At 39.1% G+C, this 27,673-nt stretch overlaps 1 protein-coding gene across 4 annotated transcripts in view; it reads left to right on the plus strand.

The window, feature by feature from the left end:
- The window catches only part of VEPH1 (ventricular zone expressed PH domain containing 1), a 291,970-nt gene that overhangs the window by 258,621 nt on the left and 5,676 nt on the right, over nt 1-27,673 (plus strand). Inside the window, exon 14 of one of the 4 annotated variants that reach the window (XM_059920044.1) lies at nt 25,431-25,474. The exons of 1 other annotated variant lie outside the window; for it this stretch is intronic. In XM_059920044.1, coding sequence (XP_059776027.1) covers nt 25,431-25,474 — 44 coding nt within the window. Of the gene's footprint in view, nt 1-20,177; nt 20,208-21,395; nt 22,469-25,430; nt 25,475-27,673 lie in introns of those variants that run through there. 2 more of the 4 variants (XM_059920047.1, XM_059920049.1) reach the window with 2 other exon arrangements.

Genomic DNA, 27,673 nt, shown 5'->3' on the forward strand with positions numbered 1-27,673 from the left:
CCAACACACCTGTATATATCCCCACATGGGTCTGCAAGTTGGCTGGGTGCAGTCAGGGGGGCCAGGTTCAACCTGAGGCTCTCAGTTGGGCTCAGGTCTGCTCCTCAGGTCTTCTTTCTAAGGCCCAGGCTGAAATGGCTGTATGTTTTTCTCATGGAGATGGCAGAATACAAGAGGTGGGTGCAGAAACATGCACTGTCTCTTAAGATCTTGGCTCAGAACTGGCACTGTCACCACTGCCCACATTCCATTGGCCAAATGAAGTCACATAGCCAAGCCCAACATCAATAGGGTATGAAAATATTATCCACCCACCTTGGGAAACCCTTCAAATTTCCATAGCAAAGAACATGGATGTATCTTTTTATTATAGGAGAGAGCTGGGAATCATAATCCTGATTCCTGCTGGTAGGATAAGACTTCTTAACATCATTGAGATCTTCAAAGACAGATGACTGGGGTTTCATATGTACGAGAATTTGATATTATACACAATACAATCTATTTGAAACCTCAGAAGCTCTCTGGACTTCTGGGTTCAGAATGATTAGTCAGTGGTCTGAATCCCCATCTATCCCTTTCTTAATCTCCTAAACTGGTATTGAATTGTTGTCAGATGGGTCCCGATGATTTTATATTTATGAATTGAATACAAGCTAGCCGTCAGAAAAATAGCCCTTCCCATCCTAATCTGGTTTGTGCTTGGAAAATTTCCTGCTTTAAGAACCTTAAGGTCTATAAATTTAAAAGAACTGTTTTCTCAGGCAAGCATTTTTTAATACAGATAGAGTTTCAGAATGGGGTCTGTCTGGAAATGGTGGGAGAAGGGGGACTGATAAGGGCTATTGCAAATGACTGACTTAAAATACTGGGCATAAGACAGTAGTGCCCAAAGTCCGCTAAGCCATTATCAGATACAGTTCTACCACTGAGTTCTTAAAGATTTAAACAAAAAGAAATGAAAAAGGAAGACAGAAAAAAAAGGTTTTCTTTGAAGTCTCAGAGTTGTTTGCCTCTGCAAACAGAAGTGTTGTTCTTTCCTCTTAGCAAAGTACTTTTCCTACTGATTCAACACTTCATTGCTTTTCTGTCTTCTCAGGACTTGCATGGGGGTCTTGTTCAGTGCTCAGGAATCTTTTTACTTAACTATTTCCAGAGACTTAGATCCTTTCATCTTTGTCCACAATTTCCTTCAGTTTGTTTCTTTTGATTCTGTTATTCGATGCTCTTCAAAGATTGTTGAATCCTTGAAGCCATATTCCAACTCTCTTTAATGTTTTTAAACACATACACACATTCATTTAAAGAAAAGTGAAATGTAGTTTGAAGATCATGATGAATCACTAAACATATTGTTGGGTATTTTGGTCATCTTTCCTTTTCAGTGAGAAATTTTAGCTTCCATGTATTCTGCAGAGGCATTTAACTTACTCGCAATAACCCCTTCAAACCCCTCAGTGCATTACCAAGTGCAAAGCGTCTCACTTCTTTTTTGGTCTGAATTTATGAGACAACAGTTCCAGAATCATGCCTTGCATTAAGTCCCCAAAATTCTTCCATGTTATAGTTAGTACGAATCCTGAGGCAGAATCATGGAACAATGCAGTGTTAGGCCAGTCAGGGACAGAAAACCTGTATTTTATGCTCTATCATTATTTAAGCAAATTGCTTGGCTTCTTGAGTTTTAAAAGAAAAAGAAAAGGATAGTCTTGTGGCCATATTTAGGTCTTTTACCTTTAAGTTATTTACCTTAATTTGATCTTGTTACTACTTTTTACATAAGAAAATAGACAACTGACTATATAGACACATTTTTAAATCCAGTTTATTAACTAGGTATTAAAATTCTCAGTCAAGGCACTGGATTGTCCACCTTTGTTGATTAATTTGAGATGTTTGCCATATTAAGAATTTGCCTAAATAAAATTATTTTACTACCCTAAGCCACCCCAGCTCCCAAATATTACAAAAATGTTTCATTTAATGAGGATTTATTAAGTGTCTTTTTATTTAAGTGAAAAAGAATTGTTCCTTCTCTATTATCTCCCTCAGGAAATAATTTCTTTAACGTAGATAGATACATTATATTCAATTAATTCCCAGTATAATATCCTAAGACAGTTTTATTAACCCAGTGGTTATTCAGTTAATAATAATTAAAAGCATTTTTTCAGACTCAATCACTGATCACTTGGTAATAATTACCTCAAGAGAATAGCAAAATGGAGTCATAAATAATTGTTTGACTTCATCTGGTTTAAATTAATAGTATTTACCATGCCTTTCAATGGTTAAAGACAAGAATAAATGCCTTTGGGGTGAAATTTCATGAAGTGATTAGAGGGAGAAATGCTGACCCTTATTTTATACTATAATAGCTTTACAATCTAGTCTCTTCACCAATAATTGTTAATTCCCACTATTTTCCAATCCTTCTGGGCATATTAAAAAAGGAAAGATTGTATATTAAAAGAGACTTCCCTTCTGGCCCCAAATAAGAATCTAAATAAGGAATCTGAGTCTAATTATCCAGCATTACATTAGTCCCCAGAAGAAAAAACATGTTTAATCTTTTCATCTTTTTAGAAGACCTAGAGAAAGCCTCACTTATCGTTGGTATGGAAAACAAATATGTAGTGTACATTGTTCCATTTCTTTTAAATTTTAGAATTTCAAATAGACCTTACTCTTCTTTTCCGTTTCCTCCCTCCCCTTTTCCCTCGCTTTCCCTCCTCCAAAACATAGTCCCGAAGTCGCCAAGTGTGGCAGATTAAGGCAGGCATCTGCCCTCGAAGGAGAGGGCCACAGTGGCCCAGAGCAGGGTGTCAGAGCTCAAATCCAGCAAGACAGTGACCACCCAGAATGGCTGCCCTACGTGGATGTCAGAGCCGGAGCTGGGTAAGGAACATGTCTGCAAAAGGGCAACCTGGTGTACGTAGCCTGTCAGAGCCCAGACAGGGTGAGGAAGACATCCAGGCATTGGGCTGCCCAGCACAGAATGCTGAAGCCCAAGCAGGGTAATCAGGTGTCCCTGAGGTGAGGACAGCCCAGGACAGGGCATCTCAACTCGAGTGAAGTGAGTGTCCATGTGGGCAAGAGGGTGGCAGCAGAGATGGGTTACATACTAGGAGATTGATGAAATAGGTAAATAAATTAAGGACATTAAGAGTCAGGTTCCCCATGGTTGGAGAAGGAAGGTACAAATATGAGAAGGAAGAAAACTAGAATGGACCCCATGGTGTTGGACTGGAATAGGAGGTATCAGTGTAAACTCATGATTTTCAATATAAATGGGTATAGAGACATAGAAAAGCATATAAATGCAAATGTGTCTTTATACATGCATGTAAATAAAACCATATTGTTTAAAGATACATTTGCATCTATGTTTGAGATATAGATATAGATGCAGATATAGATATAGATAGATATAGATATAGATATACATAGATATAGATATAGGTAAATATAGATATAGATATAGATAGATATAGATATGGTTATGGATATGGATATAGATATAGGTATGGATATGGATATAGATATGGATATGGATATAGATATAGATATGGATATGGATATAGATATGGATATAGATATGGATATGGATATAGATATGGATATGGATATGGCTATAGATATAGATATGATATGGATATGGATATGCATATAGATATGGATATGGTTATGGATACATATAGATATAGATATGGATATGGATATAGATATAGATATGGATATAGATATGGATATGGATATAGATATGGATATGGATATAGATATGGATATAGATATAGATATGGATATGGATATGGATATAGATATAGATATGGATATAGATATATATATAGATATGGATGTGGATATAGATATGGATATGGATATAGATATATATATGGATATAGATATAGATATGGATATTGATATATAGAATTGAATATAGATATGGATATAGATGTAGATATGGATATCTATCTCTTTCCACTGACAGGGCTTGGGAACAGCCACACTCATAGCAATGAACACACCTAACACCCAGATCTTGAGTTATAAGTATGATTTTCCACTAACAGCAACCTAGATTTCTTGGAGAAATGGATGATTCTGGAACTGGGTCAGAGAGAGTATAAGATGAGCCTATAACATCTTATTATATCAGGAAGCAAGGAAGTGCTTCAAGAATGATGGGGAAATGTCAAAAGGACAGAGAAGCCAGCTGGAGGGGGCTGCCACTGGCCAAATCAGGGATAATTTGAGCATGAAAATAAAAATAATAATTATAACCTATTGAATAAAACAGGAAACCGTGACTCCAAACAGATTTAAATCATGAATGCATTAAAAGTTTCGTGAGAAACAGTTTCAAAGTACCAAAGAGAGTAAGAGTAACTTTCAATGGAAAAGCAGATGCCACCTTAACTAGGTGATCAAAGTGAACTTCATTAGCAATGGGACAAATCTAAATTGTACATCACCTGATAGGTGTAGCAAAGAGAATGTTGTGGCAGTCCTACCAAAGATTCATGACCTGAATATAATCATGAAGAAATGTCAGACGAGCCCAAATTAAAGGATATTGTACAAAACAACTAGCATGTGATTATTAAGTGTCAAGGTTGTGAAAGTCAAAGAAAAACCGACTTCAAGACTGAAGGAGACTAACATGACTGCTAAATACCATGTGTGATTCTGAACCAGATCCTTTTACTATAAAGTACATAATTAGGATATTGGCAAAACTGAAATGGGGGCTGAGGATTAGAAGTTAGCAATGAGGGCTTCCCTGGTGGCGCAGTGGTTGAGAATCTGCCTGCCGATGCAGGGGACACGGGTTCGAGCCCTGGTCTGGGAAGATCCCACATGCCACGGAGCGACTAGGCCCGTGAGCCACAACTACTGAGCCCGCGCGTCTGGAGCCTGTGCTCCGCAATGAGAGAGGCCGCGACCGTGAGAGGCCCGCGCACAGCGATGAAGAGTGGCCCCCGCTCGCCGCAACTGGAGAAAGCCCTCGCACAGAAACGAAGACCCAACGCAGCCATAAATAAATAAAATTTTAAAAAATTAAAAAAAAAAAAAAAAAAAGAAGTTAGCAATGATTCAGTGTTAATTTCCGGATTTTGATGGTTATTCTGTGGTCATGTAGGAGAATGTGCTTGTAGGGAAATGAACACTGAGGTATTTAAGAATGATAAAACATCGGGTGAGCAATGTGCTCTCCAGTTGTTCAGGAAAACAAAAAGTTTTCTGTCCTGCACTGTGCTTACAACTTTTCTAAATATTTACTACTGTTCCAAATTTTAAAATAAAATATTATATTTATAAAATATAATATTTATTTGAAAAATGAAATAAATCTCATTATTCAATTTGGATTTTTCCCACCTTTTATTTTGTACTCTCATTATTACCCAAAATGCATCTGGAGCTCCTCAAAGGTAAAGACTGCATCTTGATCGGCTTTGTATTGCCAAAGTACCTGGAACACAATAGTGTTGCTGAACTGAGAATGGATACATCTCTGTCACCTTCCTTATTCATAGTTGCAATTGTTACTTTTTCCTGTCAACTTTAATGATGCTTCAGGGAAAATATATTAAAATGGCAATGCCTCTGAGAAATATTTCTCACTTGTCTCTTTTTGCCTCAACACACATCTCATTTAACCCCATCCCACCCCCCAAATAAAATAAAATAAAATAATAGAAATGCATGTCTTAAACAATTAAAATCTTTATTATGCTTACAACTTAGTCATTTCATTGTTGTTGTTGCTGATGATGATGTTGTTGTTTAGATTTTACCTTTAGGCTATTTTTTTCCTACCTTATCCACTTTTTAATATACAGGTCCTATATTTCCCTCAATACAAATTCCGCATAACCCACATTTTTTTTTTTACACACATCATACATTAGGGCCCTTTAACTGACGTTTGTTGGCCACATTCTGAATTTTTTCTTGGCTTCCAAACAAACAATTCGAGCCATGATATGGGGAGCTACCTAAGGCCAGTCAGCCACTTACTTGTCCAACACAGCCATCTTTATGACAGGGCGGTGCTGTAGAAAGAATTTGACCGCTTTATTATATTTTGCCATTAGCATTTTATAAAATGTAGTGGAAAATAGGAAAATGAAATGGTTGATATTGGTGAAAAATATAGGTTTCATAAAAGTAATACTATTGAGATGAAGATGAAAATCAGTGGACATGCCAAAAGCTGTGGATTGCATTCCTATTCAAATGTTTTCATTGAACTTAACCCAAGTGACAGAGTGTTCTATTACAGGGGGAAAAAAGATCAAAATTACAGCACATATCATATGATATGTTAGAAATACATCTTTAAAGATTGTGTTTAAGTTGGTATAATTAGACTTACCTTATATGTTTGATATTCAATTTTCATTTATGCTTTCAAGAAGGCTTTATATACGAAAGTAGCAGACTTCCTATAGGGTTCATGAGAGAAAAAGTCCACTCCTCTCCTAAAATTCAGATAACTTTTCCAGGGTTTTAATTTCCAGCAGCTGTGACTGAGAATGGAGGGACGGTTGAGAGCAATCATTTTGGTGGCCAAGACGATCACCTCCACCCTCAGCAGTGACGCTGGAATTATAGATTCCCCCACCCACCCATAAATCTCATATATGAGTGTCCAAAAGAAATGATCACCTTTTTTTAAGCTGTGGGCTTGGTTAAAGCCAAGATTGTCATAGATTTTATATAAGTTTTTCACTGGGATTCAAAATTCAAACTCAATTCTAAGGGCTCTGTCCTACTGTTCTTTTCCTATTTTAACAGAAAATGTCTAGAATGCAGGTCAATTAAAGATAGAGAAGGGAGAGGAGAGGAGTGGAAGGAGATGAGGAAGAGGAAGAGAAAGAAGAAAAGAAAGAAAAAGGGGAACAAGAGAAAAGGAAAGTGGAAATTAAGCAGAGAAAAGAAGGAAATGCTGATAAGAAGGACAACAAAGAAAACAAGACTAGCTCAGAGGGGTTCAGATTTGACTTCATGATCTCTGGTGTCCATAAATCATGGACGCTAGGTTCAGAGTGTTCCTTCTAACTTCTCCTCTTTTTCCTCATTATTGTCAAGAGCACGTGGTCAGGACCCCCATCACAGGGCTCTTATACAACTTCCAAGCCACCAGGTTAGTTAACAAGGGCAATAACACTTGCATTTGCACAGTGCATCCCACTTTCTGTATTTTTTTAAATTGAAGTATAGTTGATTTACGGTGTTGTGTTAATTTATGCTGTACAGCAAAGTTTCTCTGTTATACACATATATACATTCTTTTTTTATATTCTTTTGCATTATGGTTTATCCCGGGAAACTGGATATAGTTCCCTGTGCTATACAATAGGACCTTGTTGTCTATCCATTCTAAATGTAATAGTTTGCATCTACTAACCCCAAACTCCCAGTCCATGCCTTCCCCAACCCCCTCCCCCTTGGCAACCACAAGTCTGCTCTCTATGTCTGTGAGTCTGTTTCTGTTTTGTAGGCAGGATCATTTGTGCCATATTTTAGATTCCACATATCAGAGATATCATATGGAATGTTTTTCTCTTTCTGACTTATTTCACTTACTGTGATAATCTCTAGTTGCATCCATGTTGCTGCAAATGGCATTATTTCCTCCTTTTTATGTCTGAGTCGTATTCCATTGTATATATGTACCACATCTTCTTTATCCATTCATCTGTTGATGGACATTTACGTTATTTTCATGTCTTGGATCTTGTGAATAGTGCTGCTATGAACATAGGAGTGCATGTATCTTTACAAATTATAGTTTTGTCCAGATATATGCCCAGGAGTGGAACTGCTGGATCATATGGTAATTCTATTTTTAGTTTTCTGAGGAACCTCCATACTGTTTTCCATAGTGGCTGCACCAACCTACATTCCCACCAACAGTGTAGAAGGGTTCCCTTTTCTCCACACCCTCTCCAGCATCTGTTATTTGTAGACTTTTTAATGATGGCCATTCTGACTGGTGTGAGGTGGTACCTTATTATAGTTTTGATTTACATTTCTCTAATAATTAGCAATGTTGAGCATCTTTTCATGTGCCTATTGGCCATCTGTATTTTTTCTTTGGAGAAATGTCTGTTTAGGTCTTCTGCCCATTTTTCGATTGGGTTGTTTGTTTTTTTGTTGTTGAGTTGTATGAGCTGTATGTATATTTTGGAAATATACATACATACATAAGCCCTTGTCAGTCACATCATTTGCAAATATTTTCTCCCATTCTGTAGTTTGTCTTTTCGTTTCGTTTATGGTTTCCTTTGCTGTGCAAAATCTTGTAAGTTTGATTAGGTCTCATTTGTTTATTTTTGTTTTTATTTCTATTGCCCTGGGAGACTGACCTAAGAAAACATTGGTACTATTTATGTCTGAGAATGTTTTGCCTATGATCTCTTCTAGGAGGTTTATGGAGTCATGTCTTATGTTTAACCCCAAAACTCAAAACTTCATTTTGAGTTTATTTTTGTGTATGGTGAGAGGGTGTGTTCTAACTTCACTGATTTACAGGCAGCTGTCCAACTTTCCCAGCACCACTTGCTGGGGAGATGGTCTTTTTCCCATTTTATATTCTTGCCTCCTTTGTCGAAGATTAATTGACCATCAGTGTGTGGGTTTATTTCTGGGCTGTCTATTCTGTTCCATTGATCCATATGTCTGTTTTTGTACCAATACCACACTGTTTTGATTACTGTGGCTTTGCAGTATTGTCTGAGGTCTGGGAGGGTTATGCCTCCTGCTTTGTTCTTTTTCCCCAAGATTGCTTTGGCAGTTCTGGGTCTTTTATGGTTCCATATAAATTTTTGGATTATTTGTTCTAGTTCTGTGAAAAATGTCATGGGTAATTTGATAGGGTTCACATTAAATCTGTAGATTGGGGACTTCCCTCATGTCCAGTGGGTAGGACTCCATGCTCCCAATGCAGGGGGCCTGGGTTCGATCCCTGGTCAGGGAGCTAGATCCCGCATGCATGCTGCAACTAAGAGTTCACGTACCACAGCTACAGATCCTGTGTGCCACAACTGAACATGCTGCAACAAGGATCCCGCATGCAATAACTGAGACCTGGTGCAGCCTAAATAAATAAATAAATAAATAAATAAATAAATAAATATTTTTTTAAAATCTGTAGATTGCTTTGGGTAGTATTGCCATTTTAACAATATTAATTCTTCCAATCCAAGACTGTGGGCTAGCTTTCCATTTCTTTGAATACTCTTTAATTTCCTTTATTAATGTTTTATAGTTCTCAGCATATAGGTCTTTCATCTCCTTGGTCAGGTTTATTCCTAGGTTTTTTTTTTTAATTTTTGGTGCAATTTTAAAAGGTACTGGTTTTTTACATTCCCTTTCTGATATTTCATTGTTATTGTAAAGAAATGCAACCAATTTCTGAATGTTAATCTTGTATCCTGCTACTTTGCTGAATTCATTTATAGTTTTAGTAGTTTTTGTGTGGAGTCCTTAGGCTTTTCTATATATAGTACATGTCATCTGCATATACAGTAAGTCCCCTACATATGAACCTTCAAGTTGTGAACTTTCAAAGATGTGACTATGCATCGCTCATCCAACTTATGGACCAGGGAGTTATAGTGACTTTCAAGAAATATTATTTACGTCACACTTTTCATCAGTAAAGGTGAATGATGAATCAGGAATAAACTTGCAACAATTTTGGATGGACTATAACATCTACAAGGCCATAAAAAACATTGACTTTGCTTGGAGTAAGGTTACGGCCATCACCATGAATGGGGTTTGGAAGAACCTTTGCCCGCAGTTTGTTCACAATTTTTGTGGATCTGAGAAGGTGGATGAGGAGTCCAAAGAGGTCTTCAACAACTTACTGACCCTCATCGAGAAGCTGGAGCTAGATCTGCAAGAGTACGACTTCACTGAACTCCTTGCTGTGCAACATGAGGAGCTTACTAATGAAGGCCTGATGGAATTGGAGGCCCAGAGAAAGGACAAAGAGAAACAAAAGGAAGAAGCAACTGAAGAACTGAAGAGATTCATGATGCAGGAAATGGCAAGGGGATTTTCTTTATTTGAGGAGGCACTGTTAGTTTTTGAGGCACAGGACCTGAACATAGAATGGTACACAAAGGTTGCAGCAGCCATTCAGAATGCAATCCAGTGCTACTGTGTCATCTATGATGAGATAAAAAAGAACTACTACCCAGACATCACTGGATCTTTTTTTCAAGAGGGTAGATAGAATTGAATCCAGCAAGGAACCAGAACCTGTGCCAACAACATCAGGTGTGAATGAAATTGCAACTTGCCCTCCGTCTCCTGTTGGTGGTGATCCTTCAGCTCTGCCATGTCCCACCTCCACTTCCTCCTCCAGTCAGTAACTCTTCTTGCCTGTTCACTCGTTCCCAGCCCCTGTATGCCAGCTGTTGTACTGTACTACTGTACTTTTCAAGGTACTGTACTGTAAGATTTAAAATGTTTTCTTTATTTTTTGTGTTTGTTTTTTATGTATTACTTGTGTGAAAAGTATTAGAAACCTATTACATTACAGTACTATATAGCCGATTGTGTTAGCTGGGTACCTAGGCTAACTTTGTTGGACTTACAAACAAATTGGACTTACGAATGCACTCTTGGAACAGAACTCATTCATATGTAGAGGACTTACTGTAGTGACAATTTTACCTCTCCCCTTCCAATTTAGATACCTTTTATTTCTTGTCTGATTGCTGTGGCTAGGACTTCCAACACTGTGTTGAATAGAAGTGGTGAGAGTATGCATCCCACCTTCTGAAGCACCAGCACTTTGGTAACATTTTTGCTTTGTGGAAGCTGAGACCTGAAAGGATTTATTTTTTTTAAGAAAGGGGTAGGTGCCAGTTGTGAATGTCAGACTTTATCTCAGGTTTTGGCCTTATACTCAAAGCTCTGTTTTTGTGTTTTTCTTCCCATTCCACATTACTTGTGTGTTCAAAGTAAATTCAAAGTAAATAGAAAATCAATAGCCTTGCTTAGTCATAAGTAGAGAAACTATGGTGTTTAGTTTCTATGGCTGTGGTTAGGTAACCCACATAAAATTAGGAAACTAAGCCAATGCATACACCACATACATAAAGACATACACTATATAACACCTCAAAGGTATTTCTAGATGGTGAGATTTTATACCATTTGTCTGTCTTGTATTTTCTAAATCTTCTACAATGAACATGTATCACTTTCATAAAAAAATTTGAGTCTAATGCAAACACAGGAAACATGTAGGAAATTTTATTTAAATCTCTTAACCTCTGCCCCCTTTCCTCTATACACATGCTAGAAGGTATAGGAGGAATATTCAAATAAATAGCATTGAATGACCGTAAGCAATAATAATAATAACTACTCAGTGAAATTAAGAAAAATTGTATTTACTTCTGAGATTAACAATATATATGTAGTTTGTTTGATTCTACATTGGCTATACATCAGCTACCAAAGTATTGTTGCCTATTTTAATCTAGAAAAACAATAACATTTTGCCATCTTCCCTTCCTCAAAGATTCCTGAGCCATAGTAAACTATATGCAGCTCACAAATGAAAAACAACTATTTCTGGAGAAGTGAGTATCAGCCAGCCTCAGGGCACTCTGGATCGTGGAACAACCAAATAAAACTCATCACTGCACTTATTCGGGGGATATTGCTGAGGACTGTGGTTATTATTTTACTATACCCTCTATGAGAAGTTCTCCTGTTCTTCTTAGTATCAGAAATGGCTTTTCTCCTGCTAAGTCAGTTTTGGGCCTATGTCTCTTTTTATATTAGCTGCTGAGCAAATATAACCCAACATGTAGTGAAGAGACATGTAGCAAAGAACCCATGTAGCCCAACATGAGCAGAGACCCATCCTTACAGCACACTCTGCAGGTACTTATATCACTCCTAGCTGCATCTGCATCTTTCCTACCCTCTTAGGGCCTTAGGTACCCTCATCCACTTGCTTTCTATTTTATTTATCTCTTTATATCATGTATATTTTGGTAAATAATCTTAAATCCTTTGGGGGATAAGAAAGGCCATAAATAAATATATGTATGTATTTATTTATACATACATACATATACATTCTTATTGTGAATATGTGAAGCATTGATTTTTGACTGTCAGTTATATTTTTCATACCCTGTCTACCTACTACAGGTAATACTCAACAAGTATCTTAAAATATACTACCCTAAATTCTTGTTATTTATAATCTTTGCAGCCCATAGCCCTTAATATGTGATGAGCAATTAGTGGCAAAGCCATTTCTATCCAAAGTAACTACTTCAGGATCTGAATTCAACTATATGATCCCCTTGGACTTGCTGTAGTGATTCACACCTCTTAGAGTGTTAGCAGAATTTTCTAGATTGCCCTCAAGAGGAAATAGAAGTATTTCCTCCCTCAAGGTAATCTTTGACTGTAAAAACATCCATGACTTGTTTCTAGAGTTGGAGATGGGAGAAGAGGGGCAAGAGTTGGAGGGAAACAGGGAGAGAGAATAATTCTGACATAATTTTAACTATCTGATAATAGAAAGACATGTATAACTATTTCCAGTTTTTGAAAAAGAAAATCAGATGCACATTAGGTAATGGTAAAAGTTATACAGCGGTTTACCATATTAGTGAATCAATAAATGTTGACATGGGGGCTGATGGCAGGGAGACCACATTTTCTCAAAATATTCCAAATAGAAACAAACAAACAAAAAAGTGTGTGTGTGAGAAAGAGAGAGAGAGAAGGTGAGGCCAGCCAGGGAAAACCAGGACCACAGGAGAGTCAAAATGTGCTTCAATGCAAAGCCCTCCCTTTGATTATAAACAAAATTAGGAAGATCCCCAGCTTGATACTCATGAAAAACATATTTTCTAAGAAAAATATGGTTTTGATTTCTTAAGCTCTGATGATTACTTCTCTGTGGAGCTAACAGTCAGTGAATTTCTTTCTAACCAGTCATCACTTGCAACAAGTATGTTTTCAAAATGCTTTAGCTAACAGGAAATATAAAGTTGTGGTTCCAAAACACCCTCTCGAGATGTGGCTTAGGAAAGATTTCAAGGGAAGCTGCAGGTAGTGACATTTTCTTCTACTTCCAAATCCTTTAAAGCTGTCATTGTTTTGTTGGTGGTCGTGGTGGTGTTTTGGGTGTTTTGGGTTTTTTTTTTTGGTTGAGTCCGCCCCTGACATCATGGCTCTAGGGCAGGTAATACAGACTGAAGTCTCAGAGCTTGGCATGCAGATTCCCAAACTTCCACAAACCTTGAACAGGCACAACCAAACCAAACTTCCTAGAATCATAAACAACAGGGTGCAGAGGGAAATTGGGATCCTACAATTCCCAGTCAAAGATATTATTGAAATATTCCAGAAAAATGTCAAAAGTTATTTTATACAAAAATTTCACATCTTGTTCCACTAAGCACAGGATGAAATGAGTTTGGGGGTTCTTTTCAATTTTTTAAATTTTTAGCTGCATTGGGTCTTCCACGTTGCTGCTTGCGGGCTTTCTCTAGTTGCAGTGAGCGGGGGCTACTTTTCCTTGTGGTGCTTGGGCTTCTCATTGCGGTGGCTTCTCTTGTTGCGGAGCACGGGCTCTAGGCACGTGGGCTTCAGTAGTTGTGGCACGCGGGCTCAGTAGTTGTGGTTCTCGGGCTCAGTAGTTGTGGTTCTCGGGCTCTAGAGCGCAGGCTGAGCAGTTGTGGTGCACAGGCTTAGTTGCTCCACGGCATGTGGGATCTTCCCGGACCAGGGCTCGAACCCATTTCCCCTGCATTGGCAGGCGGATTCTTAACCACTGCTCCAACAGGGAAGCCCCAGGATGAAATGAGTTTAAGATTCCTCTAGCAATTAGAGGTCATGGGCTGTTTACATAGAGAAGGTGACAGGGTGATTAAGGGGGTAAAACTCGGCCCAGGCACACAGTCCTAGCGACTTCCACCCTCTCTGTAAAGAGGGTTAGCCAACATTTGCTGCACCGTTATTGTGTGCCTGGCCCCATTCTAGGCTGGAGGGACACAGAGATCAATAAAACTCTGTCCTCAAGGCCCTAATAGTCTAGAGAAGAAGAGAAGTTACCCAACAATTACTGCAAGAGGCAGCAAACATAGTAATTTAGAAGTCAGATATCTGAGTTTGAATTCTGGCTCTGGCTTGTAGCCTATTAGTGGCTGTGTGACTTTGAGAAAGTTATTTGACTTCTGTGCCTCAGTGTTTCATACACGTATGCACGCATGTGCACACACATACACACATATCTACAGATACCCTTGAACAACACAGGTTTGAACTGCACAGATCTCCACTTAAATCCACTTAAATGGGGATTTTTGTCAATAATAAATACTACAGTACTACACAATCTGTGATTGGCTGATAACTCCTCAGATCCAGAGAAACTGGGGATATGGATGGCAGACTATAGATTACGCGTGGATTTTCAACTATGTGGAAGATCAGTGCCCCTAACCCCTGTGTTGTTCAAGGGTCAACTGTACCTACATACACATACACACACACACACACGCACACACACACACAAAGCAGTTCCTCTTTCATATGGTGGTTGTGAGAGTTAACATATATTCATTACTTAGAAGATTGCCTTGCCCTTAGTAAGTGCTGCATGTGTTTATTAAATAACTAAATAATAAAATTATAAACAAAGTCCATAAGAGAACCCTGTACGACTCTGAGAATGAAAAAGAGGCATCTCTGCTAGCCAGAGAACATCAGGAATGGCCTATCAGAAGATACCGTGCTGGAACAGGTTCTATATGAGACTCAGCAAGAACAAGTCCAAGTTAACCAGAGGGGCAATTGAGAAAAGATGTGCTCCTTACCTCTTCCCCCAGTGTATCCACACAGCAAAGGAAATCAAACTAGAAACAGAGCCAGAGTTCCACCCAATTTATAGAAGAAATTTTCTTGTAGTTCTAGATTTAAAATTCAAGAGGATTTACATTCTATTCCCTAATGTGTTTATGTTTGTTCCAAAATAAAAAATAATAGTTTTTATGTCTCACCATTGAGTAAAATTGATGGTGGGGCAGATGTGCCATGCCCCTCCTTGCTTCCCAGATCAGGTCAGGGGGTGACCTGATCTGGGAAGCAAGTGGCAGAAGCATTAGAAGATATAAAGGCATGAAATTATTAGAAAGGGTGACATATTCAGGGTCAGTATTAGCGGGTAAAACAGCTGGAGTATTGGTGGTTATGAAGTAAGCAGCAGGATAGCCCACACCAGGCTATGCCAGGAGGAAACTCCATAGCAAGTATCCTACAAAAACCTCAGGAACTGCTGTGGGGAATAGGACAAGGGAGCCTGCTAGTGATAACTAAGGACAGCCCCCAAAATCCAGATAGATAGACACATATATACTCTGCCCCAGGGCTCTTAATATTGAAAGCCCAGCTAAGATCAGAAGGAAAAATGTGACTGAGCAATTTCACCTCAGAGACGACTGTCCCCAAGATGTGACTTCACAAGGTGGTGTTTCTAAGTGGTTTCTAGGTAGTCTTTGTATATGAAGACCCAGAAATGTGGTTTTATCAACACTCTGAGTATGAAGCAGCCTCTCTGACTTTGGCTCGCATTAACCAAACTCACAGAAATATATAAAGTGGGACACTAACTCATCCACTTACAGTGAGAAAAACAACTTTCATCAAAGTAAAAAATACCAGATAATTATTGAGAAAACTATCTACCAAGCACTGACCTAAATACTTTACAAATGTTATCATATATAATTCTCAAAACAATCTTACAAGGTAGATGTCAGAGAAACTATTAATGCCCGTGGATATCTCTGTGTACATCTACATTTTCCTGCTTCCCTTGCAGCTCTACTGGACAATAGAATGTAAGCAGAAGTGATTGATGTGGGTCACTTCTGAGCAGAGGTAGTTACGTATATGATGTGCTTTCCCTAGGCTCTCTCTTTCCCAAACATGAAGCTGGGAGCAAAGGGTATGGTGGGCCCACAGACTGGAAGAAGAGGGAGGGAGGTGTTAAGGGGAAGGACATCACAATGAGATCAAGGCTGTTCTCCTTCCTAAATACGCATTCTCAAGAACCAAGTCTTGTCTAGATGAGATTCCAGGACCCAAGTGAACAGACAGAGACAAGAGGCTAGAATGGGCCTGTCGCAGGCTACATGGAGGAGTGCCAAGGGTGAGATTGAAAGAACAACCATTTCAGAGGGGTTGAGAAATGGGGGAGGTTGAAGAAAAAGTTGTAGTCAAAGGGGAAAAAAAAATTCAGTGGTAAAGTACTTCCATGTGATGATGAGGTCTAGGGTATGAACATACCAAGGGTTGGCAGAAGTGGAGAAGTAGAGGCTTAGGGATAGTCAAGGAATGATGATGAAAGGGTCTGGATGGGTCATTGAAATATCAAAATCTTAAAACCAAGACAAGACCTTAGATTTACGAAATCGCAAATCCATTATTTAATATATATCATACACAAACATAGACATCTGATATACTTGGAATCCTGCCTTATTTTCATTAGTGATTTTCTGCATCATACCCGTGTGTCATCCAGACTGGTTTACTTTAAGTCCTATAGGACAGAAGTTTGATATAAAGCTTTAATTCAATATATTGGCCCTTGTTAACAAGAATAAATCATATGCAAACTGACAAATCCTTGGAATGAACTTAATGAATTTATATTTTGATTTTGAGATATGTGATCATGAAGACATGAACTCTGCTCTTGTCTTCAACCAAGTATTTCCTTTTTTATTTTACCAGACAGAATATGGGTGATGTTTCACAGGTGTAATAGAGTCATTCTTTTAAAACATTGTGCTTAAATAGTCCAGATTTTTAGTATATTCTATTTTACAAATTTGCTATTTTTTTTCTTTAATTAAAAGTCTCTCAAAAAAAAAAGTCTCTCCCAATACTCTTGGGGTAGATGTATTGGGGAAGAACTGTTACTAACTCGGTAACATATGCTGTTGCAATATTTCCAGAAAACACACCAGTGAAGACTTCTTGGCTTATGTCAGGGAACGGCCAAAAAATTCTATTAATAGTATGACCATCTCAAAGTTACTTGATGAGTTTCCACTTAATCAACTGGGACTCTCTGACTTTTTGTACCTTACTTACATGAAGAAATATTTATAGACAAAAACTGTCAATACATACAGATGAGGCAAGCAGAACTGTACTAGCAAGGACTCTCTGCTTCAAAAAAAATAGTTCTTCGTCACCCTCTGTTGACTTTGAAATTCCTTTTACTGAGGACAAAGCTCATCTTTCAGAAAGAAAGAAAAGACTTAAAATATAATGTATCTCTAAAGGAGGTAATATACTGGCTGAAATTCACAAACTGGATTCTAGAACATTCTTAATATCAGGTTTAATTAAATATAAGAATGTTGAGCTGTTGGGAAGGAAGGAGGCAAAAAATGAAATAAGGTGAAGACTTGTTGGAATTACATTTCCAGATTTATTTTGGCTAATGTTGTTATATACATTTCTCCTTAATTTTTATACTTCTTACCCACTCCTGGCCTCACCTAGCAGCTCAAATTTTTACTTTGCTTTGCACCTATAACACTGACTTAAGCATAGCTTTATTTTTCTATTCTTTTGGTCAAAAACAAAATAAAGTACTCGACATTTCAAAATACCTTTGACCTTATCCAAAAAATTTCAACAGAGCCTCCAGAAAGCCTTTAAAACTACATCTATTACTTCATGCCTGGGATCATGTGTACTGAAGTATTTGTTCATATTCTCGAACGTCACAGGACTATCTCCACATAGTCTTTGACTGTGAAAGATGCTCTCAGTATAACTAATCCAATTGGCTATTGCAAACATTATTTTCAAGACTTAAAGTGGACCACAAAATTTACCCTGAGACACAAAGTCAATATATTTTAAAATTCTATAACCCCTTCCCCTACTTTTCTATACAGAAAAAAATTCTTTAATTTTTTTCCCAGAAAATTACAAACTTACCATTTCCTTCTTCCCGTCTCCTCTTAATTATATGGAATTTTCCCATTTTCTTGGACTGAAATTTAATCCTTCAGAATTCCCAGTTTGTCCCACATGGTTGAATGGAATGTTCAGCATTTTTAAAGTAATATGCCTCATTAGGCAAGTAATCAACCAAAACAGACATTTGTGGTAGACTTAAAGTTCTCTAGTTTTAAGTAAACATGTACTCTAAACGTTTTAATAAATCATACTTCTAAATATTCACTATGAGTTTTACATTGAAAATAGACTACCAGAAAAAAACCTCATATAACACCAGTCTCGACACTCCAGCCAATATTGTTGCAAAAGGCAGTGAGATCTAAGTATGAAGGAGTTATAACTCAGCTGATAGTTGAAATCACTGGGACCATTGTAACTAAAACTTGGCCTTTTATTTAATTAAGCAAATAGTCTGAAGAAATATAAAGTCATTGAAAGAGATAGAGCATGGCTCAGAAATACACAAGCCAAGCACTGTTTGTGGTGTTTGCTAATCCTCCTCCAGGCTAATTAGCTGAAGAAGTCCACGGCAAATCCAAAGAAGGCTAAAGATGATTAAAGGACTCAGAAGGAAAGCCTACAGCAACCTAGGAGGAAAGAATAAAGAAACTGAGGGACTTCCCTGGCAGTCCAGTGGTTAAGACTCCACTCTCCCAATGTAGGGGGCACAGGTTTGATCCCTGGTCGGAGAACTAAGATCCCTCAGGCCGCACAGTGCAGCCTAAAAAAGAAGAGAAAGAAAAGAAATTGAGGTATTCCAGTGAGGAAAGAAAAATTGGGAGGCTGATTTCCAATAAGACTTCAGGTGAAAATGGCTGTTAAACAGGTCAGGGACAGACTGCTCTCCAATAGGACAAAACAGGAAAGGATGTCATGAATGTCAACACAAGGAATTAGACATAAGTCAGACTCCATCTGACTGTTAAACTTTAGACCGGATCACCACTGTGTGAAGAGTGTGTGACACTGAATCCTCCAACACACCCAAGTATCAAGATGGAAACAGGAAAGCAACTAGAAGAGAGGGGAAGAGGAATGGGTTTCTTGACAAAAGGCCTTGAGGAGATCAGGAGGGTGTCACACCACACATTATAGAGCAAGACTCCCTGAGAACCCTCTCTAATTCCTCTTTCCCCCCAGATTCCAATCCTTCTGGCAAATTCCACTACTCTGATCATCTCTGAGTCCCTGTCCCCCCCTCCGGTCTCTCCTTCCTTCCCACTATGTCTCTCCCCCTTCCTCAGGACACTCCCTCTCTTCTTCCGCATCTCCCTCTAATTTTCTTTTTCTCCTTCCCAGCCTCTTAGTACTTCCTCCTCTCTCCTTCCCTCCACCCCTCCCTCTCTTTCTCTACCCACCCCACACAAACACCTTTCCCACAGTAGGAAGGTGGGGAACTAAAAGCACTTGTGGTAGAATTTCTTTTTTTTTTTTAATTCATTTTATTTTATTTATTTATTTTTGGCTGCTTTGGTTCTTCGTTGCTGTGCGCGGCTTCCTCTAATTGTGGCAAGCGGGGGTTACTCTTCCTTGCGGTGCACGGGCTTCTCATTGCAGTGGCTTCTCTTGTTGCGGAGCACGGGCTCTAGGCACGTGGGCTTCAGTAGTTGTGGCACGTGGGCTCAGTAGTTGTGGCTCATGGGCTCTAGAGCGCAGGCTCAGTAGTTATGGCGCACGGGCTTAGTTGCTCCTCGGCATGTGGGATCTTCCTGGACCAGGGCTCGAACCTGTGTCCCCTGCATTGGCAGGTGGATTCTTAACCACTCTGCCACCAGGGAAGCCCTAGAATTTCTTTTTCTTTGTTGATTTTTAATCAGAAATCTCTAGCTTTATTGAATTTATTCAACAGTTAAATGAAAAGAAAACTTATTTATTTATTTCTTTAATGAATATTTATTGACTGCTACTCTCTGGCAGTCATTGTGGTGGTAGGCTCTTGATTTAGCTCACAGCAGTGAGCTAAATCAAGTCTCTGCCCTCAGGAGGTTTACAAGGAATTTGTTTTTTAATGACACACTATAATTTAGGCACACCAAAAGATGGTGGTGTCATGCTTTTTCTATAAATGATATAAACTTCCTCACAAGCCCACTGCTATGGGCTGAATTGTGTCCCTCCTCCAAATTCAGATGTTGAAGCCCTGACTCCCAATGTGATGGTGTTTGGAGACAGAGCCTTTGGGAGATGGTTGGGTTCAGATGAAATCATGAGAGTGGGGCTCTCATGATGGGACTAGTGCCCTTGTTAAGAAGAGGGAAAGACACGAGAGCCCGCTTTCTCTGCCACGTGAGGACATAGTGAGAAGGTAGCCATCTGCAATCCAGGAAGAGGATTCTCACCAGGAACCAAATCTGCTGGCACCTTGATCTTGGACTTCCAGCCTCCAGAACAGTGAGAAAATAAACTTGTGTTGTTTAAGCCACCCAGTCTGTGGTGTTCTGTTATGGCAGCCCCAAAAGTCTAATATATCCCCACTCCCACTTTTTGAGGTGGTGGGATGGGATGGGATAAAGGGAGATACAAACTTAACCAGTTAAGAATCAATCAGTTACTTTGGTTTAAACAGTCCCAGATAAATATGCAGTCAGTTGAAGTTCAAACTCCCTCTAAGACTTTTCTCTCCTCTCTTGTTCCTCCCTCCTCCCAAGATGGGGACTTAACAGGTAGGGCAGAGATTGCATATCCTTGGGGGCAGCTGAAGGGGGTGGTTGACTCCAGGACTGGGGTCCTCAGAGCTGTCCCCTGCACCACCTGCTCGTACCCTGCTGCAGACATTTGTGGTCAGATCTTTTGGCAAAGCTGGGGGTCTCGAGGGTCTTTTCCTCTTAACTGGCTCCACCTTATCCCAGGCTGGCTCTGTAAATCCTCTGAGTCTATCTCCACCTCATCTTCCAGCAGTGCCTAAGAGAAGCCTGCACTGGGGTCCCACCCATTGCTACCACAGCCCAAGCAGGGTTCTGGTTTCTCCCTTCATCAGGTCAAGTAGGAACTTCTGGATCCTTCCACATCACATAGAGGCCAAGGGATTCTTGGGACTCTGTATCTAACCCTGTCTATGTTTAAATGCTACCTTCAGCCATTTCTACATTGCTGCTTGGGTGGTTCCATATTGGATATGGTGATTCTCTTAGAAGTCTTGAAGTTTTTCCAGTCTGTTTCTAGGGAAGCTAGACCCACTGGAACTGGTGATCAGAACTGTACCTGCCTTCATCTATACTCCACATTTCCCTTTCCTATCACTCCATGACATCCTGGCCAGATTGCATCCCTTTCTATTCACTTTTGGTTATTCAAAAATGTATGAAATTTCAATTTCAAACTCTATGTAAATTCTCTCTCCTCCCTAGCCCACCACTCCAGAGAAGGCATGAATTGGAATCTTGACTGCTTGGCGTGAGATGGAGTTGGAGGGAGTCCTGGCTGCAAAACACCCTCTCCTACCTGTCCCAGGCCGGGCTTCTCTCTCTCAAGTGTTGGAATCAGGAAGAAGGGGAAGGAAAGGGGCAGCCGTAGCCATCTCTCTGTTGGCTGCTCTGCTTCTCCAGTGAGCCCTGAGTGTGCATGTCAGTATCCAAAGTCCACCTCTCTGGGAGCACAGGTGAAAATTATCCAGAGGGATCTTCCCATTGGAAGGTTCAGCTCTAGCTGGACATCTCCCACCCACGCCCTCAGTTATCTCAGTAATATAACCCAAGTCGTGGTGCATAGTCCTGGGCAGGGTGGGGGGGTAGTTGTACAGCAAGGTGGCTCAAGAATATTTGCCTTCCGTATGTTCCCTTGTTCCAAGGAATTTCTCACACCCTGGCCATGCCACATAAGGGTGGGCAAGATCACTGTTCCACTGTCACTTCTTCCACATGGCCAGCCAGCTCTCCCTGGCTTCCATCTTCTCTGCTCTGGTAGGAATGGATAGCCTAGCAACTCTGCTATCCAAGCAGAGGTCACCAGGGGTAGACCCTAAAAGCCATTGTCTTAGAGCCTCTTTCTTCATTTGGCAATGGGAGTCAGGAGAAATCCCTCCCCAATATGAAGGGGAGGAATCACCTACTCCCCTCATCTTTTATAGACCAGGGACTGAGTATTAAGGGGCAGGGGGTGTAGGTGGGGACTGATGCCCAGTTCTTCAGACCCTTAGGAAAACTTTGGAGAAAGTGGCAGACCCCAGTTAGTGTTTTGAGCTCTGGACCCTTTTTGTCAAACACAGGGCAATAGAAAAAGTCCCCCTTGCCACCCTGTCATTCTCGTAATTGCACTTCCCCTATCATATTGGAATCCCTTTCTTCCTAATTCTTTGAAAACAGATAGATGCACTTCCCCAGATGGGTGAAATGAGTTCTAACCAGCAATCACTGAAATATGTTATGTGAAATTTCAAGGTCCCTTCTAAAGATCCTGTGATTCTATGAAAACAAGGAAAGAAAAAGCAAGTTACATTTATGAAACTAGGTAGATGATTAAAACTAATTCATTATCCTTATTTCTGAATGAATTAAAGCGTTTTTTAATCTAAAGTTTATATTTTATTGATCAAATACCTATTTTCTACAAGTTTCCACAATAATCGAACCATTCATTTTCCCTTTCTTCTACTCCAACTTCTGTTCAACTCTATATTTTGATTATTATCTTTACTGAAAAACAGTTCCTATCAATGGATTTGCTACTTGTAATTTTAGATGTGTTTAATCTGAGCAGGATTTGGATTTTATAACTGTTCAATATGAAAAGCTCTGGTGATATCCAAGAATCTTTGCCCTGAAAGATTTTTGGATGTGTGTGATTAGGTAGTCTACAACTTTAAAGAAAAGGAGAAAAAACAACTTGTTAGAATCTTTGCAGAAGCATCAGTTTAATAGTAAAATGCTGCCTCCTTCTGGATAAATCGTGTTAGGCATATAAGCTTGTAAAACTGCTTATTTTATACAAGTAAAACATTTTTTAAAGAATTATAATCCTACTTTTTTTCATTAAAAAATAAAAAAGAGGACTAGAGTAAGCCTTGAAAGATTACCTAGATTCTGCCTATGAGAGAGAGTATAAAACATCTAAATTATCTAACCTATAGCGTTGATTTAATTGTGACTTTCTTTCAAAGATCTCTAACAGTAACTGAGAAAGTAGGAGATGACAGATAAAATTGCAGTTATCATGGTTTCACTTTTATATGAGGCCACCTTACTTAACATGCAGTTGGCATCGTCATTTACTCATGCACACGTATTCATCTGCGTGCCTGGAAAAATGTGTGTGTGTGTTAATAAATGCAATGAAATGCCTAGGTGTTCTAGTCTTAATTTTATGCCAGCAGTCATGTGTATTTTGGCAAGCCACTTAATCTCTCTGAGTCCCAGTTTCCTTATCTGTATACTGAGGATAATGGAACCATTGTTATCGACCTCAAAAATACTTTGTGAAGCTCACTGAAATCAACAAAGCACTGTGTGAGGTATTAACTTATTTATTATCGTTAAGGTTTTAACTGGTCACATGCCAGAAGTGAAAGAATAGAACCAGATTTGTGACCAACAAGAAGAAGAATGCTTAATGATGTCCTATTTATTGCATAAACACAGACAGCTAGTTTGGTTACACTCAATCAACTCTCTACTATCTGGAGTAAAAAGCTGAAGAGGAGGTTATAAATAACCTCAGACCACAATCATACAAAAGTCAAATTTACTCTCAATTCTCCAGGGGCAGTTTACCCCCACAGAGCCAAGAGAGCAGGTAGGTCTAACCAAGGTATATCAAGGACCCAGCAGGTAGTTCAGGGGCCAGAGCGAACCCTGTTTGCTCCACCTCATCCCTGAGCCAACATTTCCAGCCCTACGTGGAGCCCCAGCCCAGGATGATCAAGGCTGACTGTGCCCTGGTTCTATTAAAGGGACTTTCATGATTCTCCAAAAATCCTTCAACCAAAGTAGTACTAACCAAAATCCAAAGCAGAGACCAAAGGACACTCCAAATATTCTGATCCCTACTCAGCCTTTCACTAGTGGGCATTCTGTGCCTCAATTTTGTCTATAAAATGGGTATAACAATAGTACCTATTTAATTAGGTTGTTGTGAGTTAATACAAGCAGAGCATTCAGAATAGTGTCTGGCACTTAAGCATTCATTATGTTAGCTGCTGCTACTACCACCACCATTATTATATCACACTAATTTGCTTGCCCATGGCACTCATTTATGGGCAAATTATATGTCTCTCTCGTAGCTCTTCAATTTTCTGAGACTGAAAATTGTTGATCCTTTAAACCCTTTGGCCATCATTATTTAGAATTTTGTTCCTATACTAGTTACCTCACAATACATATAATACTTCTTTTTACTTATCAGTTACAAAGTAATAAATTATAACTACTGGTGCTATTTAATGACCTAGTAGCCAAACCAAGCAACAATTCTTTGTTGTGCCGCCATACAAGCAGGTGCATCTGGAATAAGAGCTAGGACTTAGGCACATTTCAAGCTGTTAAACATTTTTTATGGTCAGGAAATATTCCAAATCCATTTCACTCAAAGCGCAGAAGCAGCTATAGTATCCCTAATTCAAAACTCTCTGGTAAATCACTCTAAGAAAAATACTAGAAGGCACCAAAACTGTTTTGATTGAGGACTAAAAATGACATTTGGCCACTAGATGGCATTTAAATTATGTAGCAAGTTTCAGCTCATACTTGATCTATTTAAAATCCTAATTAGTTTGCACTTGGCTCAAGCACTGGCTATTCATATATTTTGACACTGTGGGAACTCTCACGATTTGGCTGAATGGAGGCTTAGGAATATCTACAGCAGGTCCTGCAGCTATGGACATATAATCATAAAATCCTTTTGAGTTATGAAAAGAGAGAAGTAATTTTAAATTTTTGCCTGAAATCTCCAGAACAGGGTTTTTTGGTTTTTTTTTTTTAAAGTAAATTATTGAGGGTAAGATTGAGAGACTGGATAACTTACATCTTTTCAATTCACTGGTGTAACATGAAGTCTTAATAACCACAGAGCAGCATAATTCACAGGCAGCTTGTCTCAGCTGGCCACAGGTACCTCCAAGCCTGGCCTCTAATGCTCTGCTGGGTCCAGCAGCTTAATCCTATCTGCCATTTCCTTTTCAATTAATTTCTAGGAAAGGCCAGCCATAGACTAGTGAAATATCCCAGAGGAGAAAGAAATAGAATCTAATCCTCATTGAATAAAAAGCCTGTTATAAAGAAAGGAGAACAGTCAGGTCAGTTATTTTTTCATCTCCCACAAGGATATTAGTAGAGAAACATTTTAAATTTCAACAATTAGACTTTAAGATAGCCATAAAGATGAAATAAAATATGTACTAAAATAAACTACAAAATAAATGTGTGTATGTTCTTTCCATATAATAGAGGAAACACTTCTATTTGGGGAGATTTTGCATACAGACACCAAGGTAAGTGATGGTAGTAAGTGATGCTTTCTAGCTCTTTTCCTAGGTTTCAGAAAGTGCCCTGCTGCATTTAAAGCCTTTGGTGCTAAATTAAAGTTGTCCACTAGATGTCCCTAATACATATGAGTTCCTTTAACCGGTGGAACATTTAATCCCATGATAAAATAAAGTACTGACATATTTAATTATATTTGTGATTGAAGAAGTCCTCTTCTAAGGGAAAACCATGCAGTGATCATCTACAAAGTTTAATAATGAATTATTAATTACCTAAAAGATAGAGAATTGAACATATGCTTTTTATCTCCTCTCAAACTCCCCTCAAAAGACAGAAAAGGAAAGTAAAAGTTATAAATCCACAAGGCAATAAAGAAAAATGTAAACTGTAGACCAACTCACATTTTTAGGAAGCTGGCAACCCAATAGCTGAATGTGACTAACCTAGGGAAAAGCTGAAACCAAAGCACCAGCAGAGCAGGGAGCAGTGATTAGCAAGCCTATCCCATCCCAGGATTCTGGAGACTCAGAGATCAAAAGTGCCACTCCCCCTTGCCAGTGGAAAGGCAGGGGCCAGAAATAAATTGAAAATAGAATAGTTTGGGGGGAAACCTACATACTGGTCTGCAAGACTTCCCATCCCCTTTGCCCACTCATTTCCCTGAAAGCTTTCTGACCAGGCCGACTTACCCCCTCCAAAACTAGAGAGCCATAGATCCTCCTGTGCTCTAACAGAGGGCAAGGCTTCTAGAGGTTGGCTCACTCCCGCCTTAATCTTCCATGCATCAGGCTTCCCCTTCCCACCAAAATCAGCTTTTTCCATCCTCTTACGTACAAACAGACAGCCAAGGATCACCAAACATTTTAGGGAAATCTCCAACATAAGAGACACAGACCAAGGCAAAAAGGAAAAAAAAAAAAAAATTGAAGAAACAGAGACAATGCAGACAACAGAAGAAAATTTCAAAGTAACTAGTGTCCTCTGAAAAAGAAGAAAAACTGTTGGACCCATGACACAAGAATAAAGTGCTACTTAAAAGTTTTTTAAAAAAAGAAAGAAGCAATCAGAGAAAAAGAAAGGGCTTTCGAAAACTAACCCTAACCCTAATTAGGGTATAGTATAATAACCAGAATGAAAACTATTTCAAAAGAAAGGTTAGAAGAGAATTTTAAGGAAACTTCCCATAAAATAAACAAAAAACAAAAAAGGGAAAAAGGATAGGAACATTAGGAGAAAAATCCAGGCTCCCCAACATTAGACTAATAGAAGTTCTGGAAAGAAATGAGAATAAAGCAAAGGGAAAAAATTATTGAATAAATAATAAAAGAACATTCCCTCAAACTTAAATGAGTTTCCAGATTGAAAGCATCTACTTAATACCCAGCTTACTGAATTAAAAAAAAAAAATCTAAGTTACATCACTGTACAATTTCAGAACATTTGGGATAAAGAAATTATCCTAAAAGCCTTGGAGAAGGGGGGTATAGTATAGTTATACGCATAGAACAGGTAATCAGAACATACTGAAGGGGCTTCCCTGGTGGTGCAGTGGTTAAGAACCCACCTGTCAATGCAGGGGACACAGGTTCGAGCCCTGGTCCAGAAATATCCCACATGCTGCGGAGCAACTAAGCCCGTGCTGTACAACTACTGAGGCCCGCGTGCCTAGAGCCCGTGCTACACAACAAGAGAAGCCACCACACTGAGAAGCCCGCACACCACAACGAAGAGTAGCCCCCGCTCACCCTAACTAGAGAAAGCCCGCACGCAGCAATGAAGACCCAACGCAGCCAAAAATAAATGATAATAAATAAAATAAATATTTTTAAAAATCTTATCTATAAAAAAATAAATAAAAAATTTAAAAAAGAACATACTGGAAACCAGAACTCAGAAAAGTAGCAAGGCTGGAGAGATAGATTTCAGAGTCATCATACAAGTATGTGGAAGCTGAGGCAGGTGAGTAGGTGAAAGTTGTCAGGAAGAACACACACGGCCGCCTTCTAAGTCTTGGACCACAAAGCTGATGTAATAGCAGCTCACTGGGCAGTGGCCAGCCTATGCTTGCTACTAAAATGGGGGAGACCACGCTGAGTCATATTAGATCCTGAGGCAAAAGGGAAAATCAGTAATACTGATCCTGTCTACAGTGTTAAATAGTGTCTCCCCAAAATTTATGTCCACCGGAGCCTCAGAATGTGACC

This window comes from Balaenoptera ricei, chromosome 4 (genome assembly GCF_028023285.1).
Source record: "Balaenoptera ricei isolate mBalRic1 chromosome 4, mBalRic1.hap2, whole genome shotgun sequence".
Classification (NCBI taxonomy): domain Eukaryota; kingdom Metazoa; phylum Chordata; class Mammalia; order Artiodactyla; family Balaenopteridae; genus Balaenoptera; species Balaenoptera ricei.